The sequence below is a fragment of the Talpa occidentalis genome, unplaced genomic scaffold (assembly GCF_014898055.3).
Source record: "Talpa occidentalis isolate TD23 unplaced genomic scaffold, MPIMG_talOcc4v2.1 talOcc4.10, whole genome shotgun sequence".
Lineage (NCBI taxonomy): Eukaryota > Metazoa > Chordata > Mammalia > Eulipotyphla > Talpidae > Talpa > Talpa occidentalis.
Window position 1 is genome coordinate 48,405,516 of NW_023600993.1, and position 19,520 is coordinate 48,425,035.

The window sequence follows — 19,520 nt, forward strand, 5'->3', positions numbered from 1 at the left end:
TCCTAGCCAGACTCCTATGTCCTATATCCACATGGCTGTCGCTTCACATGTGCTGAACAGCCCGGGAGCCGGGTTAGGGCACCGTCCAGTTGGGTACTGCTCAGCAAGTAAACGAGCAAAACCCTTCCTCACAGAAATAAGGCAAAACTTGATTCAAAGACTCAGTCAAGTACTCAGAGGCCTATCGGCCCCAGAGGGTGACAATGCGAGTGTCTCTGGGCAGGCTCCATCCTTTTCCTCCCAGGCCTCCGGGGAGCACACTAGGAGACCTCCCGGGTATGCCCAAGAGGACACAGCAGCGTTGGGCTGCTTTACCGGGGGCCTCAGCTGGAGCCGGGGTGGAGCACCCTGATGCAGCAGAAAGGAGCGCAGGGGCTGTGGAGGAGCCGGGCAGTGGGAGGAAGGAGGGCATTTATCCAAATACCAATTGCATTAATTGAGAGCTCGTCGACGAGCCATATGTTCTCTAACTGTTCCTGGCACAAGCAAAATAAAGGCCAAAGTTGAAGCTGACTTATTTAATGAGAAGGAAGCAGCTGGCGTTTCCAAATAGCCTGTTTCTCAGTTTACAAAGATGCTATTAAATTGCTAGCAGACTTCCCCAGCAGCCACATTTGGCAGGCCTGTGGGCCGGGGAAGGTCTGGCAAGATACTCACAGGTGCTCCAGGCCTTCCAGCCCCGAGAATGCTCTCTTAGCCACGGACTTGATCTTATTTCCAAACAGAGTTCTGCAGTTTCCAAACATCCAGAAACAGGAAAAGAAAAATGGGGGTGGGTGGGGGGAGGAGACATGGGAGGGTTGGGGGAGAGAGAACACACAATTAGGGGAGTGCTAGCTGGTAAGTCTCTCCAGTGAGAGGCAGGTGGAAACCTGACCTGGGCTGAGATTACGAGCCTGAAGGATGCAGGCCTTCCCTTTCTGAAATGAAATACTTTTCTCTTGATTAGAATTTAGCCATGATGACAGGTTGAAGTTGCATACACTGTCTTGCCTAAAAAAGACGCTGTCTAATGGTAAGTGGGAATCACCTCGTCCAGCACAGGCTACCTCTCTCCAAAGACCACCCAAGGTGGGGTGGAGGGGAGGTGACATTCAGCAATGGCTTCATGGGAACAGATCATCATTTCAGGAAGAGGAAGCAGAGTCAGAGAACAAAATGCAACTCTGGAACTAAAAGTGATGACCAACATCTAAAAACTGCTCTGGGGATACAGGTTCCCAAAGGAAGCAAGAAAAGGACAGGAGGCACCTAGGTCTTGGCACTGAGGCTCTCCCTAGCACCGAGGATATAGCCACAAGCCCCTCGCCCCCAGCCTGCTGGGGACACCAAAGCCCCCTACGTTCTTTAGCAAGAACCTAGACTTTAAATGCTGCCAATTGGCCAAGGCGCATTAAATCCCAGAGAGAGAGGTCCTCAAAGGCCAACCTTGTAGTGCCCGTGGACCTGGACTGCCCACCAAGAACGGGCCCACTGCTTCCACACACTTCCTATCCCGAACACTGCAGGGATTCTAAAGATTCTCCCAGGAACCAGTATCTGCCCCATGCAGTACACATGGAAGAAACAAGTGCTTCTCCCTCTGTGCTCGGTCGCTCCCTTCGTTTCTGAGGGAGGCACCAGGAGTGGGCTGAATGTTGGGAATGAAAGGAATCAACCTTCTAGCTTTTGCCACCTTGTTCTCAGACACTCTGATGCGAGCCCACCAGAACATTTCCTCTAAGTCCATTGGGCCCAGGAACCTTCTGCTGGTGGACACTAGAGGGTAAAGCTGACAAATGCCTGGGCTCTGGGATTCTGCTGTCCATCAGGGTTAGCGGCAGAGCTCACAGCCGATAAGGACTGTGGGGCCCACTTCTGCAAAATCTCAGAATTGTCAGATGGGCTTGGTGGTCAGAGCAGGACCTTTGGACAAAGCCGGTCTAGATCGGCCCTCTACCGGGAAGAGAAAGTCCTATTCCCGATTCCACCAAGAATGGCAAAAGATCTCAACTGAAGGCCAGCCTCACGCCAGCGTTCAGATCAGATCAGAAGGTCAGCAGCAAGCCCCGGCCCTCCCTGCAAGGAGGACGAGTGAGTGTCGAAGAAAACCAAAGGTGGCGGGGCAGTGCCCACAGGCCAAGCTTCCATCTAACTGCAAAACCAGGTCCTGGAGGCACCACTGACGGAAGGACCAGGATGCTGCTTCCAAGAGACAGGATCACGCATGGGCCGGACCCAGGGCCGTCAGGAGCCACAGAGGGAGGTGCATTCTCCACCTGCACCCTGGAGCCCCCCACGAGCCTGCGTGCCACCTCAGGGCAACGCCACCACAGGGACTCCCCAGCCCCCCACTTCAACAAACTCCTCTCGGGTCATCCAGTGAGCAGCCCCTACCCGTAACTGAGTTCAGCCTTCAGACAAAGCCAACACTATTTCCTGCCTCCGCAGGGGGACGGGGCAGCCAGGCTGAAGGCCCCCGGGCCTGCCTTTCTTTCGGAGGCAGTCTGTGTGGATGTGAAAACAATCTCATCCTGAACATGTTTCCACAACCTCTTTCAATCTGAAGCTTTTATTTTAAAACAAACAAACCAAACACACAGCGGCCCAGTGGCCAGGCTTGCTGGGACTCCCTGACCACAGCCTGTCTGAGCGCCGCCCGGCCCCACTCACTTAGCACCCCGCCCGGCCCCTGCGCCCCAGGACCTAGTAAAACGTTTTGAACTGGTTAGTGAAATCTCCCGTAAACGAAAGTCAGGAAAAAGCTGTGCTTTATTTCATCCATTAAATATTAGCCACATTGACCTCTTTTACAACGAAGGCAGGCAGTTATTTCTAATGGTGACAATGGCAATAAAACAAATTCTCAATTACGCAGGGGCTAATCATCCTGCTGCTGGGCCGAAACAGGTCTTTACATTCTCTCAGCAGACATGGGGCTGGGGCCGTGCTCGAGAAGCCAGTGGAAGGGGACGGCCCTCGTAACCGGGCACTGTGGAGAAAGGAGAGCTGTGACTTTGCCAGGGAACAGTTGCCCTTCCACGGGACAAGGGACCCCAAGACCTGGCGGCACCTGATCTAGGGCCCCCCGCAGAGCAACAGGGGTCTCCTCTCCCCCACCCAGGGACCCTGGGAAGTCACCAAATCCTCTCACACATCTCCCAGCCACCCAGTCCAGAGCTCCCAAAGGCCTTTGCTCTCTTGTTAAGGCAACCCTGGCAGGCGAGGGGTCCTTGTGCTGACCAGGAGAGTAGCCGGGACCCTGACGACAGCCTTATGCCCTCATGAGCAAGAAACACCGGTCTCTCTGCTCCACCTTTACTCAGTGGAGACTGGGGCAAGCTTCCCCTCGCGGGGCAATAGCACCTACCCAGACCGACTCAACCTTGCAGTATTCGAGAAGCCTGGTTTCAAGATCCAGTTCTGCATATTTTCCCTAACACTCCCTTTCACACATGCCACCCATGTGTCACCCAACCCCCTCCCTCCCAAGGAATGCTGGGGAGGAGCTGGAACCCAGGGGCAGGCTCCTGCGTTACATTTGTGCTCCAGAATTCTCCCTTCCCTCCTCACATACTAACTCCAGTCGGTGCACGGGCCCAAGCAGCTGTCCCATCGTTCTGAAGGTGGGGTCTGTGGGGCAGGTGAATGTCAACTAGGAGGAAAGGCACTTGCTAGCATCTAGGGACAGCCTCACCCTGCTAGGAAGCTCTGGGCTGGAAAAACTACCCCAAATGACCATGTTTAGCAGTTAGAAATATTCAGGGCAGGATAACCCTCCAGTGTTCACAGAGTGAGGCCTGTCATGGCTCTGCTGCTCATTCTTCCTTTCTTGGAAAACATTTTTTTTTTTAAAGATTTATTTATTTATACAAGAACTGGCGAACCAGCGTACAGGCCAGATGTGCAGGAGGGTGAGAGGACTCACCAGAGACAGAGCGGGGAACAGAACAGGCAGACTGGCGAAGTACACTGCTGAGGGGAGCAGCGGGCGGCAGGAGAGGTCTGCGCGCCATGTGGGACCCTTGCCGGCCGGCCAAGATCGAACCGGCACTGCAGAGGCTGCGGGCAGCTTCACAGCGCGGTGCTCAACCTCCTGCGCCACCAGAGAGGCCCTCTTGGAAAACATGTTAATTTAGTTCTGGCCTCTGGCATGGCTAGAAAGACCCCAGGTCCTTGACCAACTGAGTGAACGCCAGAGAGTTCCTCCCATCCCACGCTCCCCAAAACACATTCAAGAGCAACAGAGACAGCCCACACTCCCCCCAGAGAAGTACGTTCCGTGTGCCACAACAGCTCTAGAGGGGCAACCTTTCTTCACACTAACATGCTCCTCACTTCTCATGAACCCAACGGATACCACTAGCTACTTGAATGGCACACCCCAGGGTCACAGCCTCGTTTCCAGATGGCACAGGTGAAGGAAGCAGCACAGGTTGCCCCTCCTTCCCTGCCTAGCTTGGCTGCACCTACCCAGACCCTCCCTCCATCCTTTCTCAGGGGTTCACGCGACACCTCCCTTTGCCACAAGCAGTGGTTTGTAACCAGAGTCATGCGCCAGGGTCACTGGAGAGCACTGGCTTTCTGTTTTGCCTTCTAACGCTGCAGTTTCACACACCATCACAGGCAGATCGTGTGGGGAACTCCACCTGCCTGCAACACACTGCGACCACCTTCCAATCATGCAACCTGCTTCCTCTCTTCCTTGACTTACTTCCTGTTACACAACCTGCGCAGATGACTGGCAACGCAAATCACTTTTTTTTTTTAAAATCCAAGGAGGTTCTCCTTCTTCTTCTGCATCATAACCATGATGCCATCCCACCCGAATAGCTAATTGCATATATTTAATCACATTAAGGAGCTGTTGTTCCAATTTCCTTGAACTATGTGCACCTCTCTTTTTCGAAATATGTTCAGAGCTCCCATCCCCAAGAGTCTGAGGGGTAGGGCTAAGGGGTGGGGGGGAGGGGGGAGAGATGCATGGAGAATGAATTTTAACGATTTCCCCTGAGTATCAGCACGGAGCCCACTACTTTCAGAAAGCCCATGTCAAGTGACACGACACGTGAGGAACGTGGGGGCTTACGCTGACTTCTTGGAACTTTAGACAGAACTGCAAAGCTAACCCTGCAGTTGAAGTAGGAGAAATACCAGCACACAATTAAGACATGGCCCAGACCATGGAAACAGGCAGATTTCTTCAGAACCAGGAGTCTGGCACCCCCAAGGGCTGCCAAAGAAGAACCTCCTGGGTCATGGAACACTGGAGGGGGATGCCATCCACTCTCCGTCCCCTGCAGACACCCCCTCCCCAAATTCATGAGAGGTGCTGAGGCCGTGTGAATGGCACACCCTGGAGCTCAGAGAATCTGGTCAGTTCGGGCCCAGCTTTCCCCTTATGCTTTCTTGGTCTTCCCAAGCTTGCAGTGTGTGAACAGGGGCAGGGACAGGGGAGTTTTTCAGGGAAGAACAGGAATGCCTGACAGCCATTTTGACAGCTGTCAAGATACAGTTCCCTGAGGGCCAAATACTTATCTTTACTCACAACCCTCAGAGTATACAAGGTGTGAAAAAGCCCACTTTCCCAAACCATAGAAGCATTAACTATACAGAAAGACTCCCTACCGCAGGCTCTCCTGGAGCCTGCACGCTACTGGCGTTTTCAAAATATGTACTTTACACTCCTGCTCTGCCAGGGGAGGAGGGGAGGGGCTGTCCCGGGACTGGGCTCAGGGAGTGGTGGCTGGCTTCTTTGTCTTGTCCTCCAAACCCTCCCTCTGAGTTGCTAGTAAACAATAAAAATCACTCTAGTCCCTAAGGCTGTGGGTGCTTTGGGCTGTATCTGCATAAAGCTTGGGTGAGATGCAGAGAGAAAAGACTGTTGGGTGAGAGAGACTGTGGCTGCCACCTACCCAAACTGTGCTCTTGGGTAAAACCCCTTCACCTGTTTACATATATACCATGGAATATTACTCAGCATTCAAAAATGATAAACACATGCAATTTGCAGCAACATGGATGGCGCTGGAAGGGATCATGCTCAGCGAAATAAGCCAGAAAGAAAAAGAAAAATACCGGATGGTCTCACTCATAGCAGGAATCTAGAAAACTTAAATAAGGGACCAGGAAAATGAATAACTATAAGAAAGTGAAAATGAAAATCAACAAAAAACTATGAACCAGAGACACTTATTGGGGGGTGGGGGCCGGGAGGGGAGGGATTGGGGTCAGAATGGGGCATGTGCAGTTGTATGGGGGAATATAAAAATAAAATTTATTATTAAAAATAAATAAATAAATAAATAAATCTTTAAAAAAAAAAAAAAAAAAACAAAAACCCTTCACCTGTTTCCTCAATGACAGAAAGGCTGCAGGAGAGCTTGCCCTCACCACATCATTAAGGGCAGGTTTCCCTGGTGTCCGAAAGCAGAACGGCCTTTTTTTGGTAGGATGTGGTAGGTTACTTTCTGGGTCTGGGAACACTCAAAAATCTTTCCATATAAATTAATGGTAATAGCATTCCCAGACCCAAAAAGTAACCTATCAAATAGGAATGTTCTACTCTTGGATAGCAGGGGAATCCTGTACAGCACACCCACACACAATGCCTAGAAGAGTAACTGGCAAATTCTAGAGCTTAAAACAACAAAAAGCCAGCTGGAAACTTTGAATAAAAAAGAGCTATTACACCACACTTGGTAATGACTTTCTGTTCAAGTTTGTAATTGACATTAAAAATATTGACCAAAGACTCAAAATCATTAAGGGTTACTGGACACTAAGTTTTTCACACAATTTCTAGAAACTGAGTAAGAGGGCAAAACTCATTTGTGGCTGTTTTCACATTCATGAATTAAAATGGAAAGAAGATCTTCCAGGGCAGCGATGAGACCCTTGGCCAGAGAGGAGTTGGGGAGAGAAGCCTCCTGCTCTTATTCAGGCCGTGCACCATACACAAAAGTAGATACACGTGGCCAATTCTCCTCAGCCAGGTCCAGAACAAACGGGGCGGGGGCGCAGGGGCGGGGGCAATGTGCCATCTCCAATAGAGCTCAGATGCCAGGATACTCACAGCTTGCTTAGGCTTTCAAGCCCCGTAAAAGCACCACTGGTGTCCTCTATTGTGCCAGATATCTCATTGTGGTCCAGATCCCTGGGGAGAAGGAAGAGAGAGAGCTCACTAAGCAGTCTGTGCTCTCGGCACATTCTTCGACACCAAGTGGGAGAACAGACCCAAAGGGTGTGCTACATGTGCAGCCGTCACCCAGGATCAGGAGAAGCACCACCACTGAGCCCCAGGAAGCCCACTTTTGCATGCTTTGTGTTCCTGGCTGGCTTTCTCAGTCTTCGAGCAAAACTGACATAGGCCTGGGACCTACAGCTTGGCTCCATCTGCCATTCCCCAGTCACCTTAGGTTGAGTCCCAGGGGAGAGAGGAGGTGTGGACAGCACAGCGGAAAACAGAGAGCAGACATCTGGCCCCTGGCACTGAGAATCAATCTAAAGGGTTCCTAAAGGTTCCTGTCCGCTCTCATACCCACCAGAGTCCCTTTTCTGGTACTTTCTATAGAACTGAAGGCACACAGAGGACTGGAACGGCAAACCAAAAGGTCCCAGCTCACGGCCCTCCATGCTGGCAAGTGGGTGTGGAGCCCGGAGCCCCCGGCCTCTCGCAGGGCCTTCACAGGGGCTGATGCAGAGCCAGGGTCGACATCTGGCTGCTGAGTCAGACTTGTGACCCACTTGAGAAGGGGAGCGGGGGAAGGCCAAGTTTTCAGCCCAGTCTCCTTCAACAATGCAAATCACAAGGCCTATGACTCAGCTTCCTCCCCCAACTTCCAAGGGCAGGTCACAGTGCCAGGCAAGACATCCCACCTGGTGACCAGGCCCCGTTCTGCCACATGGTCAGCCCTCTCTAGCTTTCCACAGATTTTCCAAGTCCCTACACCTTCCCATCCCAAGTCTGGCAAAAGAGACACCAGGAATAGACAGGGATGCTGCTCTTGGCTCCCAGGAAAGTCAGAGGAATCAGCGCTGCCAACAGGGAGGGGAACTCTGACTGAAAAGTGCAAAGCTTGCTGTGACCTTTATTTTACAGCAGGAAGCTCAAAGAGCTGACATTCTGCCACTGGAAGGAACTTCTTTTAATAGGTTTCTCCCTATTATCTTCACACTAAAAAGCCCAGGGACCCAGGGGCTGTGGCTTTGTGTGCCTGTCTCCCTGCTCCTTACCCTGGTGCCAAGGCTTTTCTCTTCTTTCTGGCCTGCTCAGTCAGAACGTTCCAGGCCTTCTTATTCAGGCCTTGCAAGGGCTTGAATAGCCTGGCCTCCGGCTCTTTCACACTCCATAACAATGGCCTGGCTTTAAAGCCTACTCTGCCCTCTCTGCCAGGTGCAAGTGCAAAGGGCTTTCTCCTTATTACCCTGAACAGGGCCCCTCTCCCACTAAGCATGCCGGGAAGGTATCCCTAGAACACTCTAGCATTTTCGGACAAAACCCAAATGCTCTTCTTTGGGGGTTTTATGGTGGTAGCTGCCTGAAAGTTCTCTGAAGCCAACAATCAAAAACTTCTACAGAAGACCAAGAAAGCATCCTATAACAACCTCCAGCAAGCCCCCCTAATTAGAAACCTGGAGGAAAATGACCTTCACCTCGTGAAATGACCCCAGATGGGGCTGAAGAAACACCTCTTTACCTCTCTTGGAAATGGAGCCTCCTAGACCCAGGGTGTGCTGAAGCAGCCCAAATGCTAGCTCTGAGACCAGCCTCACTGTTCACTGGCTTAGATGGAACATAGTCAGGACTTGAAAAAGGGAAGTTGCAGTGGGAAGATTCAAGACTAGAAAGACCGACCCATGGCTGCTGACCTGTGCCAGTGCTCAGCCTGGGGAGCTTTTCCCAACCACAGGACCCCAGCACCCTGCCAAGTATACTGCAGGGTCTAGTGCTTGCTAAGCACAATTTTTTGAAAGAGTGAGAGACATTGTTCTGTTCAGCCAATTCTTTCTCAGTTGATCATAAAGTTTGAGATGTGACACACACAGCAGGTCAGTTTTGGATCCCATTCCAGCTCCATGACTATGTGAAGGGAACTCATCTAGGCACGTGGTTGCTGTATCCTGTTCTCCCAGCCAGAACCCCCTTCATTCTGTCAACCCGCACGGAAAGACGTACAAGATGCGTAGGTTTTTGAGTCCCTTGAAGGCACCTTCTGCGATGTGGGTGATGGAATTGTGGCTCAGGCGCAGGATGCTCAAGCTACTCAGATCGGCCAGGCTCTCCTCGTCCAGTCGGGTGAGATTGTTGAAGGACAGAATCCTGAGGAAAGAGAGGGGAGCAAATGTTACCACTGGGCCTGCACCCATCTAGCCTGACTCCTGCAGTGGTTGAGAAGGTCATGGAGATCAGGAATCCTGTTTTACTGTGAGGCCTAAACAAGGTCATACACATGAGAACCCATAAGGCTCCCACACCTTCGTGTTGCTGTTCAAGACTGGACTTAATTCAGGTCCTGAAAGGCTCCCGAGGCAGTGGCCTAAGACTTGACAGGACCCTGGGAGGCTCTGACAGTGAGCAAGGGAGTCAGGTGGATTCCCGACATTGACCAGCAGAGGGCAGCATGAGCTGGGAACAAGCTTTCCCCAGGGCATCTGTCCTTACCTGGGCTGCTGCCCTCAACTAGCCTCCCTTCCAAGACTCCCTGACCCCATCAGGGCCAGCCTCTTAGCATGATTCCCCTATGGTAAGCAGGATGGGGAATATGCCTCAAGCCACACATCTTCCCCGAGCATCAACTTTCCTTTCTCCCAGACAGCACCTCTGGGACAGCCCTGCATTGGTTAATTGACATTTAGTTATTTATCATTGAAAAATGGGAAATCTGGACTGGAGCAGGAAGAAGCAAAATAAATTCAAAGATTAATGAGTTTTTAAAGTCGGCAGGGAATAACATTCTTCCCCTCTTGGAGACATAAGTCATGGTGTCTGTCAGTCGCAAAGGCCTGGCAAGAGATCAAAATTACATCCTCACCTGCAATTAAAGAATCTAGCTTAAAAGAGGGGCGGGAAACACATGGGAAAGCAACCTGAAACCTGGCTCCGAGGTTGCCTGGATGTCAGGCAAACTGCTAGGACTGGACAAGGCCCCTGCCGTGCCCTCCTGGGCCTCTTCTAGAGGGCACAGAAGACAGCTTCACGTTGCCCACCAGCCAGAGTGGGGGCACTGGGAGGAAGCCCTTCACACTGCAACACCAGATACCTTCCGTGATTCAGGGACTACTCCTTACCCTAGAAGTACTGCTGGTTCAGGCTGGGGGACTGAGATGACCTCTCTTGAGTCCCTCCCCAGGCCTGGTCAGAAAACCATGGTTCTGGGCATTCCCTAGTAGGGTCACAGCCTGAGCAAAGAAAGACCTTGCCAGAAGCCGTCCAGTGTCACTGAGACTAGAACCTTGCCTTGCTGGATCAGGAAGCTAACCTAAAGGGGCTGACACACACTCACGTACACACAATCAGAGGAGACTGAGTCCAGGGAAAGAGGCAGGACTATTAATTGTGCATTCAGTAATGGCAGATTCCCTGAAATAAAAATTCCGGCTAGCATGCAGTGAGTATGTAGGGTAAAAACATAAAAGAACAGATTAAAAACACCAACTGTAAGACTCAACGTTCAGTTTAATGTTCCTGGTGAGGTCAACAGAGAGACAAGACAGACTTGTTACATTTAATAATCACATCAGTGAGTGAATTTTTTCCTATCTCAAGCTGAGAAAAAAAGAAAATCCACCCAAGCCCTCTTAAAAATTAAAAAAAAAAAAAATGTTGGACTGAAACAGAATTGAGAAACCTTGAGCATATTAAACTACAATAACAAACACTGTTGTTTTCTACCAAGTGACCGATCTTCTCGAGGCAGGACAGAAACAACGGAGCAGGATATGGCCACCGAGTCTGTAGCAATGCTGGTTTCATTATTGAAGCCACTCACCCTTGCAGGCCCAGGGAGTCTGCCAGGGGCCTGAGGCACTGCCCAGGAGCCTGCCTGGGAGTCTCCAAAGAGGGAGCCATGCATCTTTAGGTGAAGCATAAGCACACGTCCATGTTGGTGCTGGAGCTCTGCTACCAGGCCAGGGGTTCTAAAGGGGGTTCCCAGGAAGAAGGTGGACACTGCGAGGCTGTGCAATCGCCAGCTCTCAGGTTCCTTGTCCCTTCTGGGTTTGAGCCCTACTAACCCCTTTCATTGAGGAATCACATGAAACTTGGTGCATCCGTGAGTGTACAGAGGTCTCACAACAGGTGCAAGGAGACTACAATGGAGTCCTCTACCTCAGAAAGCCTAAGTCCAGGGAGGCCTTGGGGTAGAGGCTCCCTGCGGGGATATAGGGCCACCCCTGAATCCCCTGCTAATCTGAAAGATCAGGGTCTGGGGTTCAGCTCTGGGTGGGCTGGCTGGCTGGGCTCCACTGTCCCTGCAGGCTGCTGCCAGCCTGCCTCTTGGCACCTGCCCCGAACCCAAGCACTCCCCAGGCCCACCAAGCTGTGGAAGGTTCCAGGTTGAGCACTTCCTGGGCTCTAGGGGATTCAGCTACGGGCAGTGTCTGAACATTGTGCAGAGCAAGCCAGAGGACACTCACAGCTCATGCAGCTTCTGGCAGAAGCTCCAGCCATCACGGTTGATTCGAGAAATGGCGTTGTTGCTTAGATGGAGCTGGTGCAGCGCAGTGAGGCCGTAGAGGGAGCCGCTGTTCACTTCCACTAGGCTGTTGTACTCCAGGTGCCTGCAACGAAAGCCACGTGAAGGATGGAGACCCAGGCATCCACTGAACCGACAGCAAAAAGCAGCCACTCTGTGTAGACATTGCTCACCCTGGGATCCCACGGCGCATGAGAGAACGTGGGGTCTGCGTGTGTGCATGTGCAGAGGTGAGAACAGACGGAAAACCAGTAAGGTGGTAATCTAGCTCAAAAATTTCAGAGGGCAAGGGGAAAGTTTCCAGAGGTGACCTTTTCAGCTGAATAAAGTAAACCATGCAAGCAGAGGCTGAAAGCAGGGCAAAGTCCATTACAGGAAGGGGAAGAAAACAGACTTAGCTCTCAGCATGATCCCTATCTCCCAGGTGAGGAAAATGGCCGAGAGAAGCCAGGTAACTTCAGATGTCACTGCTCAGCAAGTAGTCAGGGGCCAGATTTGAAACTCAGGCCTGGCAAACCGAGTTTAGGCTCTGTGCCAAGAGATGTGGCACAGAGAAGTTGGGCTCAGACAAGCTGGATTCAAATCCCAATTTTGCCAATTTGCTGGTTGAGGTCAATGGAGAGACAAGAGAGACAGGTTTGGTCCTTTTCACAATAATTCACATCAGTGGGTGGATGTAGGTAAGATGGAGATATCCAAGAATATCTATGTAATTCATTACAGAAGAAAACACATGTGATTTTAGCACCACGCTGAGAACTTAGCTCCGACCAAGTTTTAAGCAAAGATGTTACAGCCCTGCTTGACACAGCGCGACCTAGCCAAGGACGACTCAACCCCATATGACTGGCCTCTGAATAAAAGTTACTAATGCAAATGTTGCTCTGTGTTCAGTATAACAAGGGCTTTGAGCAACCAGGCTTTGCTTTTTATCCATCTTTCCACCACTGCTCAAAAGGCAAGTTCTCAACTTAAAAGTAACTTCTGAGGCAACTCATCACCCACAATTTGTATGAATCTGTTCAACATAAAAACCAAACCACAGATACCAACTTCATTTTCTTCTAAGAATTTTCTTTTAATCTCGGCCTACCCAGCACATGACACACCTGGATTTCAAAGCCCAAAAGAACACTTTTAAGGATGTCAAGTAAAGAGCTAGCCAAAGGAGGACGAAAAAGAAATGGGGGAAAAAATGCATAGTGTCATCATATCACAAAGAGTGTGTGGGGGAAGGTGTGGCCTCAAGGGCATCATGTGAGGATGAGGCTGGCATAAGTAGTCGATGGAGCTGGACTACGGTTTCTGTTTTCAGTTTCATCGTGATTAAGAAAGGATATAAATGTGGTGCCATAACCATGGAGAAGGGAAAGGAGTGGCAGGTATTCTGAGCAAGTTAAATCATTGACTGTAAAGAAATCTCGAGTTAACCAGTCAGATAACAAGACATGTGGGTTAACTTGGAAGCGGCCTCCAGCACAACCGAAAAAAAAAAAAAAAAAACCCAAAAAAGAACCCCGAACACGTCTAAGAGTGGAATGATTAGGAGTGACTGAGGAGTGATGTCTTTTGGAGAAGAAGTGGGGGAGAGCTCAGGGGATGAGGGGTACCCGCTGTGGGCAGTGACTGCTTTTCTTTAGTACCTGATTGTACCCAACCAGGAATGTATGTTCCTTTTAATTAAAAATAAGCAAATGAAAATGTCTGAAAGTGGGCGGCAGTCACTGCCTCTGCTATATGCTTTTTGTTGTCTATCAGCGTGGCAACAACTGCACACATCTGGCTAGAAGAGTGCTCCCTGGATAAAAGTGGAACATCTGTACTGAGTGTGTAGATTAGCTCACAAAACATAAATAAATCTCCCAGGATGAACTGTACAGTTTGAGCCCACCTGCACATCAAGGAAGACTGTCAAACCCAGAAGGGGAGAGAGGGAACTTCCTGTAGTGTGTGGGAGAGGGGAAAGGATGTGGGAAGGGGGCCCACCCTGTGGTCCCTCTGTCACTAAAGCAGCAGGCGGGGGTGGGAGGAAGGGGCGGATGGCTCCAGCAAATGGCTACCTCTTTCATTTTTACCAACCAACTTACTCAAACTGTCCCCAGAAGATTTTCCTAACCTTTGAGGCAAACACCATTAGATCTGGTGTGGCCTCCAAAGACAAAGAATCAGGCTCAGTAGAAGTTCCAAAGGGCAGGTTGGGCCTTGCGACCCCACTGGGGTGAATGAACATGCCCAAGTGATGAAAACAGACCAGCAAGCATCCTTAGCACCCAAAGGGGCCAGGCCCCACACTTACAGCACATGCATCTTGGACAGCCCCCAGAAGGCCCCATCTGTCAGCTTGCTGATGTTGTTTCGCTGAAGCTTCAGCACCTCCAAACTGTCGAGTCCCTGGAATGTCAGGCCTTCGATCAGCCGAATGCGATTCCGATTGAGGTCCCTAAAAAGACAAAGCCTCTGGGTTCAGAGCATCCTTTACATACCCCATTTAGGACCATTCTCACCGAGTCCCAAGTGGGTCTAAGCCAGCAGGGAAAATCAGGGCGAGCGGGCCCATGTGAGTCTCAGAGCTGTTCCCGCCACCACCCAGGAGCCATCAATGATGCGGGTCACTGCTAATGGTTGAAAGATGAGGGGGGCGGTCAGATCTCTCCTGAAGCTGGCCCTGCTGTGCCCCTGAGTGAATGAGCACTCACATTTCATCCCTGAATGTCCATGATTCTGCAGTGAGGTGGTGGGCATGACTCAGGATGGGAACTTTTTAGGTGAGGTGTCTTAGCTGAGCAACCAAAAACCACAGATGATGATGCCTCAGCCTGGGAAAAATCTAACCCTTGGTATCAAATGACAATGACACATTTCACTCTCCACATTGAATACGGTCTGTACTTTGGAGAAACATTATGCATATGGGAGAGCAGATCTAGATGCATCATGAAGCATACATATTTGGCTTGTACCCCAGCATGATAAAACCTCAATTAAGATGTCAGGAATGTGGGTGGGCTGGACCCATTTGTAAAACTGGGGAAAGGGCAGGTGAACACGGGGCTTAAGAGCCTTTGGTTTTCACCCAAATACTTGTGCAGCGTCTCATGACCTGGCCCCTCACAACCTCTTGGGCAGCCAGGAGGCTTCTTCAGGACTGCAGCAAGTGTAGCCAGGATCTACCCCAGAGGTGAGACCTACAGTGAGGGTGCTGGGGCTCCCCAGTGTCTTGCTAAACTAGTTCTAAACAACTGTTCTGTTACATTTAAAGCAAATCTCCAATACTGACTTGTTTTCCTGAATTACACTCTTCTGCTATAAAGAAGATACAGGGAGAAAAAGACAAAACAAAAACCCAAGAAACAGTCGATCATGGTTCTAGTTACCAGAGTTTTCTTGAATCTAAACCCTATGTCCACTGTGGGAGGGCACTTGGCTTTGCTGATCAAGAAACGAAACAAATAAATCCTTTCTTTAAAAAGAAATAAACGACCTTGGGATATTTTGGCAATGAAGACAGCCCATCTCTTGCTTATACTACTTCTGGCTACAATGACTCACTCTCAAAGTGCTCAGGAAGCATTGGACACCTTTAGGCCACAACACAGACTACAGGGGTGCCTTTGGAAAAAACAAAGCCTCAAGGAGAAATAAGGAATCAACCCACACAGCCTGCGTTAGCCAGGATCAGCTGCTGGCCAGCAGGAGTTGGAATTTCATTTGAGCAAGTGCCAGCGAAGAAGAGTATGTATACACTCAGTGGATCTTTTTCTCAGCCCGAGGCCGCCCACAGGTACCAGACCCAGCTTTTAATTTGTTTTTATTAGGTGTTGCCACAGGGTCATTAATGATAGTTTATGCAGAGTCTGACCAGGGGGAATGAGGAAGGGGTCGCATTTGGTACGGGGTCTTCGGGGAAATCTGGCTTCCATAAAGTCTGGCTAACCTTAATTAAAGTGCAGGTTTCTGTACTCACAGTTGTGTCAACCTGGGTAACTTGAAGGCTTTCACAGGAAGCTGGGTGATCCTGTTTTTGCTCAGCCGGAGTGTCTGCAGTGACCGTGACAGACCATCAAATGCTCCTGACTCCAGGGTGTTGATCCGGTTGCTGGCCAGGTTGCTGGGATGATTCAGGAGAGAAAATGCAATGGTCAGTGGGAGGCCTTCCTCGTTCTGTTACAAACACCAGACCTGGCTGATTGGGAGCATAAGCTAAAACACACTCATCAGGACCGGGCTCCGTGACACAGCCATCGCCCTGTGGCTGTGAAAACTATTTTTGTTCCTTGATGGTGGAGGCCCTTCAGGTTTGAAGGCCTCAAAGTTGCCTTAGTTCTGCCCTGCGCACCTGGTGTTCATGGCTAGTGGGTTGTCCCTGGAGGACAGAAGTCCCTGGAGGACGGACGTGAGAGTCAATGACCTCTACTCCCAGACACCCACCAGCTGGCAGGGTGTGCATCCCCCTGCAGGATTCCCTCCTCAGCAAGACCGCCCAAGGGTTAGGGCTCAAGGTGGTGGGAAAAGCCCCAAAGAGTGGTGTGCGAGAGCAGTCAGAGCCGATTTCATCATTTAGAGAGTCTTTAATTTTAAAGTGACTCACATATGATTTATGTGATGAATGTGTATAAACCAATCCATTTGAATAACTTTAACTATATCAAAGAAAACATTAGTTGCAAGAGACCTGCAGGGAGTCCCTTTAGAAAACAAGCAATACCTCAAAGGTACCTCTGTAGACAGGCTCGCGTGTGGAAGGGGTGCCTTCCCTCGAAACCCACCGCCGTGTGCAGCTAAGGTCTGGGTCTGCGTGATGCCAAGTAACAGAGATGGAAAAGAGAAAAAGGGAGGGGCCATGTGGTGTTACCCCAACACCTATCTTTCTACCTTCTGGGACAAATGCTCCATTTTGTAGCTTAAGCAAAAAAGGAGAAAGATGAGAAAATTCCACAAGAGAGAGGGGCTGGGAATAAGGCATGTTGATCACTCCCTCAGGCAGCAGCCCAGGACAGGGCACATGAGGATGCTTTAAAAATGGGGCTGGACTGTTTGTTCTTAACACTCCAGATTAAAGAAGAACAGTGTGTGTGATGAAGATAAACTGGCCAGTGTCTGCCAAACAGAAAGTCACTGTGGCTTTCATGCAGAGAGAGAAGGTCACTGCAACTCAGTTAGCAGTTGGTGATCTCTTTGTCCCAAGCAAGGAAGTGCAGCGTGACAGCCGGCACCTCCTTCCTGAAAATCTCGCAGTCTGCATGTGCCGCCATGCTCACTAACAAACACCCAGGCCTTCTGTTTCCAACTGGTGGCTTGACGCAGCCTAAGAGACCACTGTTCTCCTAAGGGGGCCCTGAAAAATCTGTGTGCCAATCCCTCCCTAAAAAGATGGGTCACAATGACCCTTAAACCAGCCTCAAAAATCGTCTCTAAAATTACTCAGGAACATTAAAAATGATGGGAATGAAAACTCACGACATTTGAAAAAAGCCTCTTTAACCCTGAATTAATTTTCAGTTTCTTCCCCAAAGCGGCATTTTCCTAGCAATAGGCAGTGAGTTAAATAGGTTCTAACTGTTTTCCTCCTGTCTACCATCCACTGAGTGTGAAATGGAGCATTAAGATGGGTGGTAGAGGAACAAACCGATGTAGCAATCTAGAAGGGCCCTAGAACCCACAGAATAAATAAACTGAACAGTGTGTTTAAATAGTGCATGATGCTAGCAGGGTAGCTCTGACAGATGAAGTCTCATCAGAGAGGCTTCCCCGCAGTGTCCTTCCTGTGTCCACCCCGAAGTCTTCTCTCTCGGCTTTCCTGGGAGGCAGCCAGTGAATGAGAAAGCAAGCAGGCTTTGTTGCCACAATAGACCTGGATTTGAGGGTGAGAACTTCATCTCAGGGGGTGAGCTTTCAGGCCACTTCACCTCTCCCTGCCCCAGCTTCCTCACCCGTCTGTAGAGTCAGAATGACACCACGAGGTTGGGGAATAGTTTATAAACAGGCAAATGGAAGACAATGGGTTGGCTGCCCTCTGCGAGAAGTGGAAGGACCCCTTCCTGCAGACTCGCCCAAGCCCCTGCAGCCAGACCTGCTGCACTTACAGCTCCTTGATGGGCAGTCCGTGGGGAAAGCAGGTGCTCCGGATCTCCGTGATGTTGTTGGAACTCAGGTCCAGTACTTCTAAGGACAGGTAAGCCTCCAGCTGACTCCGCTCCACGCTGCGAATCTTATTGTGTTGCCTAAAACAGAGAGAAGTGACTTCAACGTGACTTTTAGCAAAGAAACAGATTTTCTCTGCTACTTCTTTTAGACACTTTCCCCTTAGCTATTTTGCGCTTTCAGAAAACTACAAACGCAGTGACACTCTTAGAATGAGATTTCCCATACGTCTTTCTGTCACTTATTACCTGCTGGCCAGGTGCTAGAAACAATATCAAATTCTGTGTCTGTGGCAAGTTCTAAGCCTGACTGCTCTCCCTGAAGGCAAGAACACAGGGGTGGTGAAGCAGATGGTGCAGGGACTCTCAGGGATGACTTTCAGAACAGACGTGGGGTGAATCGAGCCAGCTCCTAAAACAATTTTGATTTGCAATCTTCGGAACCTAGTCCCACCCCACCACCAACAAGGCTGCAGGCTTGAGACCAGATTAATCCCATTTAACACATCCTTCCACACCTAGCATTCTCTGGGTCCTTCCCTGTACCAGGCATGAGACAGGCAGGAGGGATTTAAAAACAAGAAGAGAAAGCCAAATCCTGTCACCAAGTATAGAAAACAGGCACTTGGCTGCCAGGTCTAACTGGATCCCACAAACCTCCTGACTAGGTCCCTTGAAAACTTTATTTCTCGGTTTCTCATCTGGAAAATGGGAATGTGTGTTGGGATGTGACCATCTGGCAAATGTTAACAAAAGTGATGAGTGTTTGCCCTCCAAGAAAAGTATGTCACCACCATGACCTATTGGTACTGTCAATCCTCTTTCTGCCAAATTCAGAGCCTAATGGAGCAGCCAATATCTGCTAATCAGGACAGGTAGCAAATAAATGCTAACTAACGTTGGAAGGAACAGCCCCATTAGGGACTTGGCTCTGCCTGGACGATTCGACTGCCACATCCATAGTCCCGATATTCAGATACTTAAGAATGTGTTGAATGGAAGAGGTGGGTCTCTGGGTTCCAGGCACGTACTCGGGCCAGTTTCTGAGTAAACAGTGGCAGGGTCTCTGGCCAATCAAAGCATTCTTGAACACAACACAAGTAAGCCAGGCGTCACTCACCGAGTGGCATCTCTTTTAAACAAACACTTGACCAAATCAGTTCCAACGGCCATAAACAAGGGCCTTTCCCAGAAGCTCTGGGGTTTCTCATGGACTCCTTTGTTATTTTTTGTTTTTCTTTTTAACAAGTCTCCCAGGCCCTGAACCCAAAAATTCATTTACCAGGGCACAATTGCACACGGCAAAATCTCCCCAGAATGAAAGACCACTTTCCCCTCCTGATCCCTCCCAGCCGACCCTCCCCCCTCCCACAGCTACTTCCTTTGAGATCTTTACTGAGTTCCTAATAGTCTCTTCAGTTTTCTGACTCCCAAAGAAAAAGGAAAAAAGAAAACTTTTATTATGTAAAGTATGGGAAAAAAGAACAAGAAATAAAGGCAAAAGAGTTGAGTCTTATCCAGGAACTCTGAATGCAGGGAGCCAGCCAGAGGGTCTGAAAAAAAAAAGGGGGGGGGGGCGCCACTGGCCCCAAGTCACACAAAGAGGGACACAGGGAGGGTCGTGGGACAGCTGTGCGCCCCGACACTTCTCCTGTTACCTTGGCCTCTTCTCCCCCACCTCCTCCGCTGTCTTCTTTCAACTTCT

At 50.0% G+C, this 19,520-nt stretch overlaps 1 protein-coding gene across 3 annotated transcripts in view; it reads right to left on the minus strand.

Annotated features, from left to right (window-relative positions):
- The window catches only part of LRIG1 (leucine rich repeats and immunoglobulin like domains 1), a 212,749-nt gene that overhangs the window by 14,017 nt on the left and 179,212 nt on the right, over positions 1-19,520 (minus strand). For all 3 annotated transcript variants that reach the window (XM_054695390.1, XM_037492370.2, XM_037492378.2), the window contains 7 exons: positions 17,759-17,896; positions 15,640-15,783; positions 13,972-14,115; positions 11,617-11,760; positions 9,158-9,301; positions 7,055-7,135; positions 658-729 (listed from right to left, as the gene is read on the minus strand). In XM_054695390.1, the coding sequence (XP_054551365.1) occupies positions 658-729; positions 7,055-7,135; positions 9,158-9,301; positions 11,617-11,760; positions 13,972-13,982 (452 nt within the window). In that variant the 5' untranslated portion in view covers positions 13,983-14,115; positions 15,640-15,783; positions 17,759-17,896. The remainder of the gene's footprint in view (positions 1-657; positions 730-7,054; positions 7,136-9,157; positions 9,302-11,616; positions 11,761-13,971; positions 14,116-15,639; positions 15,784-17,758; positions 17,897-19,520) is intronic.